Source organism: Nycticebus coucang, chromosome 11 (genome assembly GCF_027406575.1).
Source record: "Nycticebus coucang isolate mNycCou1 chromosome 11, mNycCou1.pri, whole genome shotgun sequence".
NCBI lineage: Eukaryota > Metazoa > Chordata > Mammalia > Primates > Lorisidae > Nycticebus > Nycticebus coucang.
Window position 1 is genome coordinate 97834738 of NC_069790.1, and position 22144 is coordinate 97856881.

Below are 22144 nucleotides of genomic sequence, written 5' to 3' on the forward strand. Positions count from 1 at the left end.
GCTACTCAGGAGGCTGAGGCAGGAGAATCGCTTAAGCCCAGGAGTTGGAGTTTGCTGTGAGCTGTGTGAGGCCACGGCACTCTACCGAGGGCCATAAAGTGAAACTCTATCTCTACAAAAAAAAAAAAAGAAAGAAAGAAAAAATGCTCAGTCATGAGTCAGTAGGGGAATGCAAATTGAAACTGCACTGAGATATTATCTCACCTTCATTAAAATGGCTACCATTGAAAACAAAGAAACAACAAATGCTGGTGAGGATGAGGAGAAAGAGGAAGGCTCATACCTTGCTGGTGGGAATGTAAAGTGGTATCGCCATTCTGATCCCACAATCCCACTGCTGGGTTTCTATCCAAAAGAAAGAAAATCAGGCTATCCAAGAGGTATCTGCCCCCCCTCCCGTGTTTACTGCAGCACTATTCACAATAGCAAAGACGTGGAATCACCCTCAGTGCTTACCAACAGGTGAGTGGATAAAGAAAATGTGGTACATACAGACAACGGGATATTACCAGCCCATAAAAAGGATGAAATGTTGTCATTTTCAGCAACATGGAGGTCATTATGTTAAGTGAAATAAGCCAAGAAAGACAAAGACCACATATTCCCACTCACATGGGGAAACTAAAAAAGCAGATCTCCTGGAGGCAGAGAGGAGAATGTAGGGTATAGTTCAGTAGGAAACTATAATAATTTATTGTATGTGCCCAAATAGGTAGCAGAGAAGAATTGCTATGTTCTAAACAAAAAGAAAAGATAAATGTTCAAGGAGCTAGATACCCCCATTACCTTGATTATTACACATTGTAAATATGTACCAAAATATCACATGTATGAAAAAAATGTACAAAAAAAAGAAAGAAAAAAATGTGCACAAGTATTACTTATCAATTTGAAAAAAGATGTTTAAAACATACTTGAACACTGGCGAGCAAGCCAACTGGAGACTCGCTCGAGGTAGAACTTGCTCAAAGCGTTGAAACCTTATCACCTTTCATCCTGTGTACAGCTGCATTTCCTAATGTGCCTAGTCCATGTCTGAAATAAAATTATTTCAAATCTGTTCTTTCTCTTTCAGTGTCTTATTATCTATGCTAGAAGCCCTGTGTCATTGATAATTCCCATTCTTCGGAGTTCTTAATTTTAACCTGCCCTCTGTCTACATTAAGATTGAAACAGAAGGGGGGAAGTGAAGGGCCCCACTGGCTCAACTTGACAGTTCCTTAAATACTTCTCTGATGTTCGCTGCAGTGTCTGCTTCTGGTCTTTACGCTGACTTTCAACATAGAAATTTTTGGGAACTCCTGTAGTAAGAACAACTCGTGCCTCTCTGGTTGTGCTTTCTCTCCTTTAAATTCTCCATAAATCAGGCCCAATAAACTTTTATTTTTCAAGGTTTTCCCAAACTGTTTAATTAAGTGTTGATTTTAATAATGTGATGAAGCCTCCTCTCATTCTCTCTCTTTCATCTCTCTCTCTTTTCTTTTCTCCTTGCCCCTTCCTTCCTTCCTTCCTTTCTCCCTCACTAACTCCCTCCCTTCTTCCTTCCTTCCCTCCATCTCTTTCTTTCTCATTTCTTACCGGCATCTTCTTTTCATTTCACTATTACCTTAGAGGTAGGATATATATAATTATATATGTTTGTGCTAGCCTTTATTTCGAAACAGAAACCAGATTATGTTTCTTTTTCTATTCAAATAATTCTGCTTTGAATTTATTGTAGATAGCTTGAAATTTATATTAATACTTGGTTAAATACATTTTCCACACTTTAAGGTGGATGGTACTAACCCATATAATACTACATTTAGATTATTCTTTTAAATTTCTCAACATACAAATGTATATATGGTTACAACCAAAAGGAACTATTTGCCTGAAATCTGCTCTTCCTGGCACTCTGTGGTTTCCATGAAATATAAACATCTACTGAATCATAGCAAATGCATTTCAAAGTTACAATAAGTAAATTCACTACCACATGCTGGGCTATCAACAGGCTGTGGTCTTAATAAAGTCCTGTCTATACAGAAGAGGTTAAGTCTATTGATACGAATTTCCTCTACACATTTGGAAATGAAGCCACTCTGAAAATATTCACATTTTAGTCTTAATTAAATCTCAATCATATTAAGAAAGCTAAACGATTTTGATGAGATGTGTTATCTTTAGGACTTAGTTCCCAGGTTGACTGTCTAATGATTATGTTGATTAAGTTATTCCAATTTGGAAACAGAAAATTCAAACACTTTCTAAACTCAATTTTAATTTAAAAAAAAAGAAGATGAATGTGGAAATACCCAATTTCACAAACAACCAAATGCTTAAATTAAGTAGCTCTAGGCCCCACAGCTTTGTCAGAGCCCAAGAAGGTTGTATAGGAAATCTAAACCAGATTCCTTGGGAAAATATGCTTTGTATTGTCAAATAAAATGGAATCCTCAAAAAGAATAGCCCTAAATATGCAAAGTTGTTAACTTCTGTAGCAATAATATGTAACACAACCAGAAAAACAAAAATAAAAACCAGATAAGGCAGCATTCCCTAGGTGAGCTACTTAGCAGGTCTGCCCACATATACCCCAGAATCTACTTGTTTTCTTGTAAATCTTCACAAGCATATTAGTTTAACTAAGGACACAAATTAGACCATATAAAATTATGAATGCTTCTTTTCTAGTATTTTTTTTTTAATTTGTTCCCCCCCCCACCCCTTTCACAGCTGACTGCAACAATCCGGTATAATTGATCTTTTCCTAAAACAATCTACCTCAGTACAGGAACTAGTTCTATAACTTTGGGACATCACGGAAGGAATCCACACTAAGCCAGCAAGGAAAGCAAACACCATAAAATTTCCTGATAGCTCTGCGTGGATGCAACAATTGTAAATATAAAAAGTGAATACTGATTCAGGCAGTCTCAGAGTTACAAACATTTGACTTAATACAACTTACGTTTATAAATGGTATACATGTAATAGGTAATGGTATACAGGTAATAGGTAAATGCCCCTATTCCAACTTACAGATAAATCCGACTTATGAACAAACCTACAAGACCTATCTTGTTTGTAACCTGGGGATTGCCTGTAAGCATTTCCACTTCCCTCCTTTCTAGGAAATGGAGAAGTGTCAGGAGACAGAGACAGCTGGAGAATTTCCTGTGGTCTGATCCAGCCTGCAAATTTCTTCTCTCACTGCCCAGGGTATATTGACGCTCTTGCTCAGGATTTTCAGGCTGTTCTTTTCTCCTCTGGCTTATTCCTTACAGCAGGAATTTTATTACTGATCTCAGAACTACCTCTCAACAGTTCATACTAGCGTTAGTCACATTTCAAATTATGCTAAGATTTCAGCAACTGCTTTCTGTTACACTTTCCTTTCCTTCAGTGTTTTCTGCTAATATTTGAATGCAGTTACCTATTGCCTCAGGAATAGTTCCTGCTTCTCATTCTCCTTCCCGGCCCTATTAAACTACTTCTATCTCTGCATGGTCTACCCTCTTGGGCAAGCTTCTTACTTTCCGGTTGGGGTGGGGGTGGGGGCTGCACAGATGTAACACCACTGGCTGGGAAAAGTGAGACAATTAAATCGCATCCTCCACTCAATTCATTTCAATATATTCAGTCATTAAACACATGTTTTTAAAAAACCTATTCCAGAGCTGCTGTTATGCCAGTGCTGAGGATATAATGGTTAGCAACACTAAGTAAGGTCCTTGCCCTCACAGGTAAGAGCCTAATGGCAATAATAGCCACGATTTATTCACTGCTAAACAGTGAGTGAATAGTGTTTATGTGTTAAACCATTTTCATGACTCATCTCATCATATCATGTAACTCTCAGCAAATCTATCATGATGTTATCTGTTAGTACAAAAAAATAACATAAAGAGACCAAAGGAGGGTCTTTTTTTGTTTGTTTTTTGCAGTTTTTGGCCGGGGCTGGGTTGGAACCCGCCACCTCTGGCATATGGGGCTGGTGCCCTACTCCTTTGAGCCACAGGCACCACCCCAAAGGAGGTTTTTCTGTAAGTCAATAATTTTACTGCCATTTCCCAGAATATATTAATTCAAGGCTGCTACAGATTGAGAACAGGGCTGGGTACAGTTAGCAGGTGATTACTTTACATTGTTTTATATTTGAATTGGCACCCTCCAGGGAAACTTATTTCTATCTGCGAAATGGATAGCCATTTACCTATGTTTTCTCAGTAGCCTAGCAGATCTAAGGTTTGAACCCAAGTCCCCATACTCCAGAGCTCATGCTATGCCTTTCTACACTAGCGCACACCTGTCCCCTCCACTCTTCTCCCTCTGTGATAGATAAATACAGGTCAAGAATGAGGGAAGGACGATGTGGCAAAGGTATCTGAAAAGCTGCATCAATTCCCTTTTGCTTTGTGAATTTTAGATAGAGCCAAGAACAACTATAATCATCCTTTCCTACCTTTCTCCCTCAATATTTAGTGGCCCAATTCCAGAATAAGTGACAGTGACATCTTTTTAAAAAAGAAGTCTTGGACTAGGAAGATGCCAGGAAGGCTATGTTAACCAGTGTGATCAAAATATGTCAAATGGTCTATAAAACCAGTTTATGGTACCCCATGATTGCATTAATGTACACAGCTATAATTTAATTTAAAAAAAAAAGGAAGTCTTGGCTTATGATTAAATGAGGAACTATTTTTTCAGGAAAAAAAATAGTTGTTGGAATGGGGACCATGACAAGATGCATGTAGAAGATTCCTGTTGTGCCACAGCTAACTTAAATCACAAATGAGCATTTCTATTATTATATTTTATCATTATTGCACAAAGCGCCCCATTTACTCATCCTATAGGCATCCTATAGGCATTTACTAAGAATGTCCTACATGAGGGCTCCATGTTAAGAGACATACCCATTCTGATATACAACACATGTATGCTGCTCACCCTCCACAAATTTATAAGGTTGACTTTTGATGATGACTGGAGGAAATAAAGGGGTAGGAGTGAGTAGGAATGAGTCTCAGAGGACCCCCAGGTTTCTGTCGCTACCTACAAGCTGGATGCTGCACTATGAATCCAGGGAACAAAGGAAGAAAAACTGGTTCTGGATTTATTGGAGTTCTGCCATTTCTGATTTTTAGGTTTTATTTTCTTTTCTGCTTTGAAGGTATCTTGTTTTGTTTCCCTCTGATACTCTGGTGGGAGAACTGTGCTCCTTGGAGCTTGGCAGGGTCATAACTCTTGCCTGGTTATCTTGATTTTATGAGCCCAATTAAAGATAATAAAATGTGTATTTAAGAGATTTCTGCCATCCTAATAGCCCCTACCCATCCCTAAGGAGTCTGTTCATGACTATTCAGTTAATTACAGTTTGTTTTATTTTATTTTTTGTCTTTTTCAGAACAATTGTGTGTGTTGGTCTGGACCTGTGCTCCAGTGTGCCCACCCTTTCTTCCTGCCACTCTTCTGTAGGGAAACAAAACAATCCAGTATGCTTTGATTTAATAGAATTCAGCAGTGGGCATAAATGACTTTATTAGAATAGGAAAAACAATCCATCTTGATTTCAAAAACTGAAAAGAAAGTAATGTGGGGATGTTAAATGGAGTTTTATCACTGATGAAGACACACTCCAGAAAGTTGTCTTCCTGACTCTGCTACAAGTGTCCCTTTATAACTTGATTTTACCCAACTGGTTTCCAAAACATCTGTCTAAATTATTTAACTAACTTTACTTTTAATTCCAACCCCTCATAATTTCAAAAAGACTCATGGGCTTAGAAGGATTCTGTGCTACAGTTGTTATTCTGGAAAAGAATTAAATGCTCACTGGAAGAAAATTTCCTCTTCTATCTTCTGTGTCACGAATTCTGTGTGAATAAACTATAGGAAGCCTCGTTCTCTGCTTTCTCAGATCTAGCCCCTCCCCCCCCACCTTACCATCTTCCTCTGCCCTTGAGCCAGGCACCTTGTTGGTGTTGACAGGCATCAGAAAGCCATGGGCTAGGAGCCAGACTGAGCCTGAAGGCTCAGGAAAGCAGATTGACACAGGTTCAATAATTAGCACAAGGCCAGACGCAATGCTCAATAAGGATCTGCCCAGTTAATGGATGTGTGTGCTACCTAACTAGCTCTTGTACATGCTTCACGTTCATAACGAGGGGCTAATTTGCTGAGCATTATAAATGGAAATGGAAGCCCGACCAGCTCTTTGGTCCTCCAAAGTCAATAAAACTTGTTTAAAGCTTTCTTGTAGAAATACAAAAGTTTTATTTATTTTCTATATTCATGTCGATAATTTTAGCAATGTGAAAAAAATAAACATCATCAAGCATTATATGTATTATTTTGAGTAAGAAGAGACACTTGCACAGAGAATAGCAGGTAGAAATTTTCAAGGTGAAGTTTTGGGCTAAGATGTAATTTAATTATACAAAGTATCTCACGAGTACAATCTTAGCTATTTATAATAAGACTGCCCTGATGAAGAGCTCATCTAAACTCAACAACTACAAGACTATGATGTTCTGAAAATTCCTAGAGTTAGCATTTCTTATTGATTTCTTCAGGCTATTCCACATTCAATCATATCATAAATACAAAATAAATTTTCCAATTAATGTATATTGTGATTTATACTAAAAAATGTAATTTTTAGACTGATTTTGATTCCAGAAAGCTCAGCAAGAAAAGGGAATTTTGCTAGCCACAGTAATCACATCTCAACAGGCATGGACATGTCTTCTCCCATAAAAGTATTCATTAACTTCTAGGTTTCCAAATGGTTATATAGCTCCCACAGTCTGAGAAACACCAGTGGAACCTCCAATTTCTGGCATATTTGTTTACTTTATCACAAAATTCCTATTATCTCCATCACTGCTTTTAAAAGGGTAACTAAAAATATGCAACATTATTATTCTGAGAGAAAATTGTTATTTTTTCGATTACCTTAACACAACTTATTTATTTATTTATTTAGGATAGAGTTCCACTGTGTTGCTCTCAGTATAGTGACGTGGCATCACAGCTCACAGCAACCTCCAACTCCTGGGCTTAAGCGATTCTCTTGCCTCAGCCTCCCAAGTAGCTGGGACTACAGGTGCCCACCACAACACCCAGCTATTTTTTGTTGTTGTTCTTGTTGTCGTTGTTTAGCAGGCCTAGGCCAGGTTCAAACCCACCAGCTCTGGTACATGTAACGGATCTCCTAAGCACAGAGCTATGGGCGCTGGGCCAAAACAATACATTTAAAGGAGTAACAAGTTTACTATATTTGGCAGCAAGTTCGCTAATGTACGTATTTTATTCAAACATGGGTGAAGGCCACATTGATGAAGGAAAGGATGAATGTCCATGCAAATGAGCTCTTTGTCTTATTTAGGATTTTTCCTCTTAATTGGCTGGGATTTTAAGATCTGTGGAATTTCTTTGGAATGTTATAAGGCAGAGAATGTAATTGCCCCCAGGATGTTTAATTTCCTGGAAACTTCTGGGATAGAAGATGGAACAACCTTTAACCCTCACTTTGAGAGAATTCCCCTGGGTGCACATCGGAGCTGAAGGGCTTTCATTACAAAAAGATAGAATTAGCCCCAGTTTTTCAAACTGGTTCACTTCCATCCCTCTACCCAAACTGTAGAATTCAGGGGTAACCTGTTCTCTGTTTTTCTGTTCAAAGAACTACGGACACCCAGTTTATAAAATACTCTCTTTCAAATACATGTTTTCTTAGGGTGGTTTTGATCCGCATTTCTGATAATTAGGGATGATGAGCATCTTTTATATGTTTGTTAGCCATTTATCTGTCTTCTTTAGAGAAGGTTCTATTGAGAATGGTACACATCAGAAAATCTCAAAGCTGCAGATGCTGGTGTGGCTGTGGAGAGAAGTGAACACTTTTACACTGCTGGTGGGAATGCAAACTAATGCAACCCTTTTGGAAAGAAGTATGAAGAACCCTCAAAGAACTCAAACTAGACCTCCCATTTAATCCTGCAGTCCCATTACTGGGCATCTACCCAGAAGGAAAGTAAAATCCCTTTACCATAAGGACACTTGCACTGTCCTTGCACTTGGACTGTTTATCACAGCTCAATTTATAATTTCCAAAATGTGGAAACAGCATAAATGCCTACCAACCCAGGAAAGGATTAACAAGCTATGGTATATGTACACCATGGAATATTATTCAGCCATTAAAAAGATGTGGACTTTACATCTTTTGTATTAAACTGGATGGAAGTGGAACACATTCTTCTTAGTAAAGCATCAAGAATGGAGAAGTAAGAATCCTATGTACTCAATTCTGATATGAGAACAATTAATAACCTAGTACACAGTGAAGGAGGGTGGGGGTCACAGTGTGTGACACACCTCTTAGAAGTGGGACGTAATTATAAGAGGGACTTTACCTAACAAATGCAATCAGTGTAACCTGGTTCTCTGTACCCTCAATGAATCCTCAAGAATTAAGAAAAAAAAAATACAGGTTTTCTTTACCAGAAGTGTTCTATGTGGAAAAAGGTAATAGGAGATCAGTGACAAATAAAGACAATTTGGGAGACTCCATCGATCAAACTGCTTTATATAATTGTCTTTTGCTGTCTTCTTTCTCGATCACCACCATCCTCCAAATATGGAAAATAGTATGAATGGAGGCTGAGAAGAACTATCAAGATGAAGAAATATCAGACTGAAGATAACCACTTCAATTCCTTTTAGTTGTCGTTGTTTCACTGTACACTTTCTTTCTATTACTAAAGTCATCATAATTATCAAGAAATGGCTGTTACCCAGAGTTTCATCACAACAGAAAAGCAGGCATTTGTCATGCAGTGAGACATCTCTGGGACAGCTCACCCCTGCAAACTACGCCTGCCCTTTCTTTCTCCCTCTTTTAATTAACCTTTAGAAGAGAACAGGGATGTTAGTAGATAACAGAGCTGGACTGAGAGATCCAGAAAATGACGTGAGCTCTGTCGATCTTCAACCTTGTCTAAGAGGACGCATAAAAGTGTTTTTCATGGAAAATCACCCTCAGACAACACATACTCAAAGCAATGTGACCTTGAGAGATACTTACATTTCTATATAAGAATAGCACAGCCTGAAGCATCTTGAGAGAACATAAATGAACCAAAAGGAGAGGAAGAAAAAAATCCTCAAGAAAGAAGGTAAATTCAGGGGAAAAGTTGTCAAGGGCATTTCCTGGCACTTACCTTTTCGGCAGACTGAGCTGTACCAAAAAAGATGGGAATGAAAGCTAACCAAATGATGCAGGTGGTATACATGGTGAATCCAATAGGTTTGGCTTCATTGAAAGTCTCCGGGACACCTCTCGTTTTAATGGCATACACAGTACAAGTGACCATCAAGAGGATACTGTATCCAAGTGAACAAATGAGCGAGAGATCAGAAATGTCACACTTGAGCACACCCCTGGCATTGTCCGGATCTAGTGTCCGCTGTTCTCCATAGTCGATGATGATGTGCGGGGGGTCCACCACAAACCAGATGAATACTCCCAGGAGCTGCACGGAGATGAGGCTGAAGGTGATCACCAGCTGGGAGGCTGGACTGATAAACTTGGGCGCTGTCACAGATTTCTTCCCCTGCTCAAATATTCGGTGGATACGGTTTGTTTTGGTGAGAAGGGCTGCATAGCTGAAACACATGCCAAGTCCCAGGAAGATCCGTCGGAAGGAGCATATGATCGTGTCTGGTGCTGCAATCATTAAAAAGGTAATTGCATAACAGAGAAAAATCCCCGTTAGGAGCACATAACTAAGTTCACGTCCCGAAGCCCTCACAATAGGTGTGTCATTATAGCGGACAAAGGTCACAATCACAAAGGTGGTGGCAACGATCCCCAATATTGCGACAAACATGGGAACCATGGCCCAGGGAGAATGCCACTCCAGTTTAATGATGGGAATGAGCTGGCAGCCTGTGTGGTTGATGTTTGGTCTCTGATCCAAAGGGCAAAGTTCACAGGAGAGCTCGTCCACCTGATAGTTGTAACCTTCGCAGCGCTCACAGTGCCAGCAGCATGGGACCCCCTTCACGGTCTTCTTCCTCTCCCCAGGTTTACACGGGAGGCTGCAGACAGAGGCCGGGTGAGCACGCTCTCTGGTAGCCCACTGCATGTCTGCCACCTGTGGGTATAAAGAATGAATGAGATTTCCATTTTTCCTCCATTTATAATACCCTAATCCTAGCCACAGGTTTGTAATAAATCACGAATGCTGACAGTGCAAGTAGAGTTTACCATAATAAGAGCCCAGTTTCTTTCTCTGATATTGACTGTGTGAACGTGTTAAGTCATTGGCTCCAATAAATCACTGGCATCATCCACTTGATGAGTGTCATTAGTTCACATTTACCTCCTCAATGCTGGCCAATCTGACATTTGGAGAAAGATTTATTGGCCCAGTTTTAAAACTAAAAAACTGAAACTAAAAAAAGCCCAATAGACATTTTAGAGCTAATCATGGGTATAAATGTCAGAAACCCCAAAACACTGAATTAGGATATAAATCCATATAAAAGATGATCCATGTCTTTCCAAAATATTTGGGGAAATTCAAATCACACTGTGTCTATTTGGAGAGGAAATGGGAAAAAAAATGACAATTTAATTTCTGGATTTCCTCACGTGCTCATGGAGAAAACTATATGAATATGTTTTTCTTCTGCTAAGGGTTGGAATATACTGTTTTTTAAGTCTTGCATTTGTATGCTATTAAAAACATCATGCTGAATAAAATAGCTTGATGGTAATGTTTTCTACTGAACAAAAGTAGTTCTGTGAAGATTTAAAGCAGTAAAATTAATACAAATGAGAGTTTCCCTCCTGTGCTTAATATATGCCTCAGGATAGGAAAGTTCTACTTTATGCTTTCCAGTGAAATCACAGAATACTTCCATTGAAAGAAAAGTATTTTTTTTAATTTTTTTACTAAATCATAGCTGTGTACATCAATATGATCATGGGGTACCATACACTTGTTTCATAGAATATTTGACACATTTTCATCTCATTAGTTGACATAGTGGCCATCATTGAGCTCTTACCTTGAATTTGCTTTCCTTACTGGATATATAGTAATTTCAGTAGAATGCTAATAGGACAGAATTGAACACTACGATGATGGAAGACCACTTATTATTAAAAGCAGCTATAAAAGGTAAGCTCTACACAGGGAGTGGTTTGCTCACTGTCATGACAAAAAGAAAACAGTGATTGACACACAATTTTGCCTCAAGAAATATTGGTTGAATTCATTAGGGAGGAAGGATGGGAAGGGTCACATAGCAGATCCCTTAGGAATAAGGGCCAACTTGAAAGCACTAGGATTTGGAAATAGAAGGTTGCTCAAAGAAGCACAGAAAAGAAAGAGGAAGGAATGTTTGTGGAAAAATAACTACATTTCCAAGGCCAGGTCTATCAAGAGTCCAAAAGAATTCCTACACTTTGTGGTAGTCAGTCTCTAAGACGGGCCCTGATAACCTTACCTCCTAAAATTCACACACTCTTGCCAGCTGGCTCCCTCCCACATGGGATAGGGCTGATTTATGTAAATAACATATGCATACTCCAGAAATGATATATGCGATTGTGAGGCCAGGTCATAGAAGACATTTGGCTTCTGCCTTGCTTTCTCTTGGATCAGTCACTCCAGTGCAAGTGCAGGGTCCCGAGAACTCTCGAACAGCCCTGTGGTAAGGAAAAGAGGCTGACTGCCCACAGCCAGCACCAAGTTGCCACACATGTGGGGGAGAAAGGAATGTCTGGCCCCAGTCAAGCCTTCAGATGATGGCAGCCCTGACCGACATCATAACTACTACCTCATGAGAGACCCTGATCCAGAAGACTGCAGCTAAGGTGCTTCTGAATTTCTAATCTACAGAAAATATGTAAGATAATAAATGTTTATTGTTTGAAGTTGCTAAATTTTAGAATTTTTTTTTGTTCTTCAACAATAGAAAACTAACAGAGTATAAATTAAGCTTCCCCATTCTCTGTGGCTGCCATCATTTCAACAGTGTAGTGGTAGTACTCTGTTGAGAAGGCACACCTAGCAACAGCCACAAAATACCTCAAAAAATGCCCCAAAGTGTGCAGTTTCAGCAATATTCCTTCACCACTTTTAATGTTCCCTCCTCTTTGGCAACCAGGCTGCTGAAGTTGTTCTCATTAACAATTTGTTAAGAATACTTTGCAGTTTTGTACTGGAGGTGAATGGTAGAGGTCCTCAAGCTCAGTACTTGAAAAGGGCTATGTATTCTCCCCAAGGGTGAGTGGACGCTTATGTAACTTTAATTCCAAATATCTTCCCTTAAAAAAGCAGATGCTACTTCATTTGTCACAGAGGCGAGACTATTCGATCTCTCCTGTCATCTCAACACAAAAAATATAATCAATTATAATTCTGCTAATATTTATTAAGGAGATTATTTCATTTACTTATAAGATTGCAGTAAGAAAGAAAAAAAAACTTAAATGGGAAGGGCACAGTGCCTCCTCTCAAAAAATAAGAGGGCACTATGTGGGCTAAAGTATTGATTTTATATCTAATGGACTCTTATAATAAAATACATTCTTGAAGGTTATGTTTCAAAGCTAATTATTGTAAAACCAAAATTGCATTTTGTGTGGGGCTTCAATAAAGTTTATAATGTTACTATCCAACAAAAAATAAAGGTAGCAAAAAAAAAAATCATAAACATTAAATTTCAGGAAACCTGAAAGGCTGACTTATCCAGCTACAAATTTGATGCTTTATTTCTCAACAGGTTTTAGATTCCAGAAGGAAATAAGAGAATTAACAAAGAAATATACCTATACTGGGTAAGTCTCATTAAGAATGATAAACATTTATAATTATGAGCTAAATATAAAATTTTTGACATATTTCTATGTATTTATTGAACCAATGAAAAAATATTTTTCATAAATGAAAGCTATAGTTATAAAATTACGAAAAATACCCCATTTTTAATAGCTATGGATTTTCTTTAAGTAAAAAGTATATATTTAAGCAATATATATTGTATTTTTAGGAATACAATATTGTATGAGGAAATTACATCTGTTTTAGTAAACTTGTTAACTGTGCGTGCTGAATATACGTGACTTCATTTTCATCAAGGAATCTATTTGTGTATAACAATATGGTGCACAGATGTTGTTAAAATCTGAAAACCAACCAATATCCACCTCAAGGAAGGACACACGGCAAATATTTCAATAAGGATCTTACAAACAAATTAACATTTGATACCCTTAGATTATTTTATTTAGATGCTAAATAATTATTTAAAACCATACTGCTTGAAAACAAATCAAACTGCCTAACTTCCACAACTATGTTACACAGTATCAAGAAAGATAATTCAGCATTTTTGTATTACCATATTAGGAGATTTAAAATGGGGATGATTAGTGGTTACAAAAATACAATTAGTTAGAATGAATAATATTTGATAACAAATAAAAGTGACTAAAGTCAGCAACGTTAGGGTATACTTATTACAATAACTAAAAGAGTAGAATTGGACTATTCCTAACACAACAAAATGGTAAATGCCTGAGGTGATGGATACCCCAATTATCCTAATTTGATTAACTCCCGTTGCATACCTATATTAAAATACTACATGTACCATATAAATGTATGCCACTATGTGACCACAATAATTAAAAAATAATTTTTTAAATAATTATACCATTTTTCATAATGAGTATAAAGAGAAGCCTTATCTAATTATTTAAAAAATTTCTCTTCCTCACCCTTGGTATTATGTTGATATAAGGATGCTTTCTTCTAAAATATGTAGTCTAACAAATGGATGATGGTTTTACAGGGACAAAATGATAGTCCATTCCTGTCGTTACAATGTTTACCAATAATGATTCATTTTAGTAGGTTTCAATCCAGTGCATTTCAGAACATGTAAACCATCTGCTGGTTTCTGCTGTCAAATCCTGTTGTTACTGCAGACAAGCACACCAACAAGTACAAAACCCAAAGTTTCTGGGTGAATATCCTTGCATATTTTAATCCTTACTATTTCCAGAACTGTCAACCTAGCACAGTGTTTCCTACACTCTTTAAAGAGAACATCATTTTTTTATAGAATAAATTTCTTCTGTGTAGTTTCAGTAACTCATGAAAATAGGATTAGAAAAACGTTGCACAATGAAAAGCCTCATTAATAATTAATAATAACAATAACTTTTAGTGCTCATTATAAGCCTCTCAATATAATACCTCTTTTATAGTGTTTACCCAAAAAAATTAAATGCTTTTCTTCATTAATGTGATTACCATATACAGTGCATGAGAATATAATATATTATTTAAATATAATACTCACACCTTCCCTCTCTCTGCTCTCCTCGTCCCCCAACCCCATAGTTTACCAGGTCATTAATTGTCCTCATATTAGAATTGAGTACATAGGATTCTTGCTTCTCCATTCTTGTGATGCTTTACTAAGAATAATGTGTAAAGGAAGGAGGGAGAAGGGAGGGAGGTCATGGTGTGACACAATTTTGGGGGGTGGGAAACAACCTTTATAAAAGGGACTTTACCTAACAAATGCAATCACTGTAACCTGGTTCTTTGTACTCTCAATTAATCCCAATAATAAAAACAAAACAAAACAAAAAGCAAAAGCATACAGTGGGGGAGAAAATTAATATTATACTTACACATCATTGATTACTATTCACACCAATCTTTTTTTTTTTTTTTTTTGCAGTTTCTGGCCAGGGTTGGATTTGAACCTGCCACCTCCAGTATATGGGGCCAGCGTCCTACTCCTTTGAGCCACAGGTGCCACCCCTTATTTATACCATTCTTAACTTTTTTTATCTTGCTACACAAATAAGTTTCATATTAATAATTATTTTAGTATTGACACCTAGTATGCAAAACTCAATTCTTCATCTGTCTTATGTAATGAAAAATTGCATATAAAACATTTCTAGAGACGGTGAAGATTATTTTTAGATATTTGCTGATTAAATTCCACATAATCAATAGGCTTAAAAAGTACACTCAGCTTGCTTGAATACTTAAAATTTCAAAATTTGGTATCATCGTTAGCACATCACAGGATTCACATATGAGTACATGCTGCACACTTAATTTGATAATGCAACACAAAATTATAGATATGCATTATACATTTGAAATATATATGTATATATTTCTTAATGTGTATATATTTCCTTAGAATCATGCATAGTTTTAAATGACTACAGAGCAGACAATATTTCCTCTTCTTCAAAGTGTTAGGTAGATAAAGTGTCCTTTGAAAATTAAATATGCTTGAGATATCCCCAGATTGAAGTTCTTGTTTTATGTGATGTTTAAGATCTAAATAACCTTTAAAAGTACAGAGACTTATCCTATTTAAAGAGGCAATATAAAGTAAAATTTAGAAAAACAATTTCATTTATAATAGCATCAAAAATAAAACACTTAGAAATAAGCTTAGCAAAAGAGCACAGGATTTTTTCAGTCAGTAAAAACTATGAAACCTCATTAAAAAAAAATTAAAAAGTGCTAAAATAAATAAAAAGAAATTCTATTTTTATGGATCAGAAGACCTACTATTGCTAAAATGGCAATATTCCCCAAATGAATTGCAGATGGCTTTTTCCCCCCCAAATTGACAATATTATTCTAAAGTTCATATTGAAATATAGGGAACCCAAAATAGCAAAATTATTTTGAAAATGAAGAACAAAGGAGTAACACATTTTCTGATTTGAAAACTTACTATGCAAAATGCAGTAATCATGATATCATAATACTAGCATAAAGATAAACAAATTAATGAACAGAATTGAGGGTTCAGAAATAAGTCCTTAAATGTAGGGTCAATTGATTTTTGATTGGGATAATGAGAAAATCATATAGAGAAAGAATATTCTTTTCAACAAATGGTGCCAAAACAACTGGGTATCAATATGCAAAATAATTAAGTTAGACCCCTACCTCATACTGTATGAAAAAATTAACTCAAACTGGATGAGAGACTTAATGTAATTGCTAAAACTGAAAAATTCTTAGAAGATAATAGGAATAACTTTTTTTGACCTTGGTTAGTCAGTGTTTTTTTAGGTAAGACACCAAAATTAGAAGGAACAAAAAGAAAATTGGACTCCATAAATATTAAATACTTTTTTACTTCAACAGACACCATCAGGATTGTGAAAAGATAACCTGAAGGATGGGCAAAAATACTTTCAAATAACTTATCTGATAAAGGACTTGTATCCAGAATATATATATTTTTTAAAATCTTAGAATTCAACAGTTAAAAGACAATCTCATATAAAATGAGCTAAACTGAATGAATTTAATTGAATAGACATTGAATAGACATCTCTCAAAAGATGATACGTACAAATAGCCAACCTTATTATGGAAATATAAACTAAGACCACAGCACCCACTAAGCAGATTATAATGAAAAATAAAGAAAATACTATGTATTGAAATGTAGAGAAACTGGGACCTTTTGCATTCTTGGTGGTGATGTAAAATGTTAAAATCACTTTGAAAAATAGTTAGCAATTCTTTGGAAAGTTAACTATAAAGTTTCCACATGACCTATCGATTCCACCTCCAGGTATTTATCCAAGATAATTGAAAATATATGTTACCACAAGAATTTGTGCATAAATGTTCATGACAACATTATTAATAATAACCTTCAAAGCTGGAAACAATCCAAAAGTTCATTAACTTATAAATAAACAAACATGGTGTGTCTATTCAATGGAATATTACTCAGCCATAAAAGCAGTAAAGTATTGAAATGTATTACAAAATAGACGACCTTTTAAAACATTATAGTAAAACTGAAATAAGCCAATCAGAAAAGATTCCATTATTATGTGATTGTATTTTATATGCAATATACAGAATGGGCAAATTCAAAAAGTGATGACTTCTAAAGGACAGAAGAAGAAGCAAGTAAAGAATGACTAAAAAAGGGTAAGGGATTTCTTGGATGGTGATGAAAGGATCTAAAATTAGATATGTACAACATTAGAAATGTTCCAAACCCCACTGAATTGTGTACTTTAAAGGGGAGAATTTTATGACATATGAATTATCTCAATAAAGCTATTATTTAAAAAAATATGGAGACTACTTGAGTTGATACTTCCCGGTATTTTTAACACTCATTTCTTTGTTGCTACACAAAAATATATTTATGACCATCCTGTTCAAGGCACAGGTTCCATGTGGAGATTCAACAGTAACCAAGACATGATACTTGCCCTCTAGACATTAGCATAGGTGAAAAAACAAAGGCCAGTCACAGCTCTGCATGAGGCTCCTGTAGAGACTGGTGAGGAAATGGTGCTGCTAGAGGACCAAATTCAAGGTCAAGGACCAAATTCAAGGTTCAAGCTCAAGGTTCATGGATGTATGCACAATAGTCCAGAAGATGTATAAAACATAAAACATGAGGCTCTGCACCTGTAGCACAGTGGTTACAGTGCCAGCCACATACACTGAAGTTGCCAGGTTCAAATCCAGCCCGGGCCAGCTAAAACAACAGTGACAACTGCAACAAAAAATAGCTGGGCATTGTGGTGGGTGCCTGTAGTCCCAGCTACTTGGGAGGCTGAGGCAAGAGAATCTCTTAAGCCCAAGAGTTTGAGGTTGCTGTGAGCTGTTACAACACAGCACTCTACCGAAGGCAACATAATGAGACTGTCTCAAAAAAAAAAAAAAAAAAAAACATGGAAGAGAATCTCAGGAGTCCATGAGTCCATGAATCCCTTCCCTCCAAAAAATAGTTGCAACAAGACTTGAGAACCTAGAGAAACCAAATGTATTAGGATAGCAGGAGTGTAGATTAAAGGCATCTGGTGGAGCAGCAGGAGATAGGAAAAAGAGAGTACATCATACAATGAGCCTTGTGAGCCATTGAGAAGAATTTGGATGCCATTTCAGAGGTAGTAGGGAATTTTCTAAAGGGTTATAACCAGGGCAAAGATGATGAGCTTTAAGTTTTAGAAGGACTCTCTAGACTTCAAGGTAGAAAGAAGACTGGAGTTGTCCAAGAGTAAACAAATCAATTACATTGAAACTGTTGCAGAATTTTCCAGATGAAAAATAATGACAATGTGAATTTGAGGAATGTCAGTGGCCAAGGGGATAAAACATGAATATTCTATCAGCTGCTTCTTTAGAAGCTATCCAAATTTGGTGGATACAGATTTTAGGCCCAAGGGGGCAAAAGAAGATTCCCAGAACCAAGAGCTACTTGAAACCATTGTATTCTAATCACTACATACCTCAATAGTGCTAAGGGATTCTGTTATGGGATGAATTGTGCCACTTCCAAATTCATGTGTTAAAGTCCTATCCCTCAGTACCTCAAATGTCACTGTATTTAGAAATATGCTTTCTTTGGAGGTAATGAAGGTTGAATAATGTCCCTGGGGTAGACTATTATCTGACATGAATGGTGTCTTTATAAGGAAAGGAAATTAGGACACAGGTATAGAGGGAAGACTGTATGAAGACACAGGGAGAAAACCATCTACAAGTCAAGAAGAGAAACCTCAGAAAAAAACTGAGTCCGCCAACACCTTGATCTTGGACTTCTGGCCTCCAGAATCAAAAGCAAATGAATTCTTGGTGTTTAAGCTACCAAGTCTTGATACTTTGTTATGACAGCCTTAGAAAACTAATACAGACTTGAAAGGGTAGGTGTTCTTACTGATAAGTTACGGCATAAGATAACTCATTCATCAGCTAATGAACATTGCTTTGTACTAGGGAATGGACATACAAAGAAGAATAAGTGTTTCTACCCTCATAGAGTTACAGTTGATGGATGGAAAGACAATTAACCAGTGATGATAATAAAATAATAATTTATATTAAAGAGTTCTTCAAAGGAAACTAGGGAAACACAAAGGAAACTAGGGCCCTTTCATACTGGGCACAGAGGTGAAAAGCAAATTTGTTTCAGAGGAGGGCAGAGCTGTCTTGAAAAATACACAGGAGTTGGAGAAAGCAGAGAAATTCATCTTCAGTAGGATGAATCTTATGAACAAATATGGTATAATCACTGCAAACAATCTGTTATGATTAGAGCAGGATGCATGTTGACATGTACAAACACAGGAAGAAGAAATAGTCAGTTTCCATATGGTGAATGGGTTTGTAAGAGGCACCAGGTATTTAAACTTGATTCTCAAAGCCACGGGGGGTGATTAAAGGATTTTAAACAAACATGTGACATTATATATATATAAAACCATATTATCATTTATAATTACATAAATAATTATATATATATTTATTACTTTGGCAAGATCACTGTGGTGACAGATCAGGAAGTAGGGTGATATAAAAGTTACAGATAAGAATTAGGGGGGCATTGTAAATTCCAGGCAAGACAAGAGCTTACGAATTACATCAGATTGGTGGTGGTGAAGAAAATAGCATAGATTTGAGATACGGTACAGACAACAGAGACAAAGTAAGAGTGAGGGCAAGAGATGAACCAAAAAATGGCGCCCAGATTCCGGATCTGACATTTATCTTTGTCATTGCACTTACTTCCACCCCTCAAGTTCAGTCAGTCACAAACCTACACGTCAGTGAATGATCCTGCCTCTGCCTAACTCGCAGGCAATAGATGGCCATTATCCACCAATCCTCTTTAGTTCTTATAGCAGTCTTTCATGGCACTTTATGTAATTACACGCTTATTTGTTTGGTTTTATTTGTACTTAAATAAATTAGTTTTAAATTTTAGGTTATAATAAGAATGACTTAAGGAGCGATTCCTGGTTCATAGAGCTTACAACTCAAAGGTCTGAGAAAGAACACCATGTGGGCATTTAAAAAGAATCTCTTCTTCCTCTATCAACTCTGTCACACGTTGGTGTCAGAACTGGAGTGAAGGATGGGGCGCCTTAGGTGGCAATGCCAGAAAGAGGCATTAAAAGCTGAGATTGTTTGCAGTGATCATACCACCCACAGCTAAGCACTAATGTGAATTATATTTTCACAAAAGCAGGGATGAGTTTTAATTTTCCACCATTGCATTCCAGAGCCTAAGATGATGACTAAGACCTAATCGGCATCAATGAACTTGTTTTTTTTTTAATGAATGAAGTAGGCACACGTGAATGAGTGAACAGATAATGGAATCCTTCACAGAAAGGGTCATGGTAGGAAGTGACAGGTTTTGAAAGACAGATTATGACTTGGTTCACGAGTTTATGAATCATGTTTGTCTGGAGGTAATGATTTCAAAGGCACAGTAATATGCAAAGTCATTGAAGCCATGAATATTTATAAGATAATTCTCTCCCACAGAAATGAAGGGAAGTATGAAGGGAAGATAGCCCAAACAGAACCTGGAAAAAGTAAAATGTAAGAAGCAGACTCAGGAAGCTCCATGGGGAAGGATGAAAAAACACAGAGTTAAACTAGGGAAAAGTCCAGCTGAGGTCCAAGAAGCCAAATAAAGATTTAATTTCAGGAATAAGCGAGGGGTTGACAATGTCTGAAGATAGTCAAATTTAATGAGCATAGGATTTGAAAATTTAGAGTCCCTGATTACCTTTATGAGATAAAATTTTGCTTATCTGTGAAGTCTGCTCTGATCCACTGCACCCGGCTCAGGGTGTGTTCTCCCTGTATCTAACAAGCTCCAGTGCACACATTTTTTATTATTCTTTGGCATTACAAGATGATTATCTGTTGATGTGTCAATCACCACATTAATATCATGGACCACATGTTTTTACTCCATCACCTACATTAAGTCCTAAGATTTAGTATAAATTTCATGTTGGATAAATATGTAAATTAATAAATGGAACAGGCAATAAACTTGTCTGTAAGTACATATTCATAACTGTTCTCTGTACAGTGTTTTGAGTAGGCTTTAGGCAGTAGGCAGATGGGAGTACTAAACTTTGTTTCCTAAATTTATGCAGATTATATCTAGATGATTTTATCCATTGCTTTAGAAAATCTACTTTTTTTTTTTTTTTTTTTTTGGTTTTTGGCCGGGGCTGGGTTTGAACCCGCCACCTCCGGCATATGGGACCGGCGCCCTATTCCTTGAGCCATAGGCGCCGCCCTGCTTTAGAAAATCTAATCTTGAGGTGGCTAAGCACCCTACAAATAGCTCACAGTGATGTTTGGAAAAACTAACAAGTTAATATTTTGAAAGTGCTTTGTGAACAGAGACTTGGATATGCCTTGATTTAAAACTGAGAAGCAGCACTGTAAAGAAGATACTTACTCTCTACTCATAGTTAAGTATAGCTTGTCTGCCCCAAAATTGTGTCAGCAGCAACAAGCCAAAAGCCCACTGTTTCTGGATTTCATCCAGATCTGCTATTTCCTGCTTTTATCTTTCCAGAATCTCAGCTCTTAATGCCTCTTTCTGGTAATTGCCACTAAGGCATCCTATCCTTTACTCCAATTCTATGCAGAGAAAGTCATGCAGAAGATTGCCTTTGCCACTGATGAGTGAGCTCTCAGATGGCGGCATTTTGGGCATATGAGTCAGAGTATTGCTGTGGAATGGGTAGTTTAAAAAAGGAAGCATGCAGGAAATCAGCATTGCAATATTTTTGTTAAATGGATATAGCAATCTAATGCTAGAGCTTCACCCAACACAGTGCAAATGCAAAAATCCAGGGAGTATATGGTATCAGTTGCAATGGTATTGGAGCAGAATGATCTCTTCCTATTTTTAATTAATAATAATTCTAATTTGAAAACTATAGGGTGATCATTTTTAATTAAAAGCTATGAAATTGTGATTAAGTTACTATGTTTCTGATTATATAGTAGATAGTACTTCATAACTAAATTTTATTAAATAGATTCTTTATTGCTAATATAAGTAGATGTTAATAATGTGAAAACTGGCTCAGGACTATTAATCTCTAATGGTAATTTTGTAAACTTTCCAAAATATTCCATTTAACTACGTACATTTCTTTGATTAATGAATGCAGAAACTAAGATAGGTCATTACAAAGCATTCTGTCATTTTTTTTTTTTTTTGCATTTTAAACAACACAATTGATGTTTTGTTCAGTGCCAAACACTTCTCCAATCCAATATTAGCCCAT

General features: G+C 36.7%; 1 protein-coding gene across 1 annotated transcript in view; it reads right to left on the reverse strand.

Annotated features, from left to right (window-relative positions):
* GRM8 (glutamate metabotropic receptor 8) overlaps window positions 1-22144 on the reverse strand; it is an 843712-nt gene that overhangs the window by 94975 nt on the left and 726593 nt on the right. The window contains exon 8 of the mRNA XM_053553714.1: window positions 9213-10148. Within this exon, the coding sequence (XP_053409689.1) occupies window positions 9213-10148 (936 nt within the window). The remainder of the gene's footprint in view (window positions 1-9212; window positions 10149-22144) is intronic.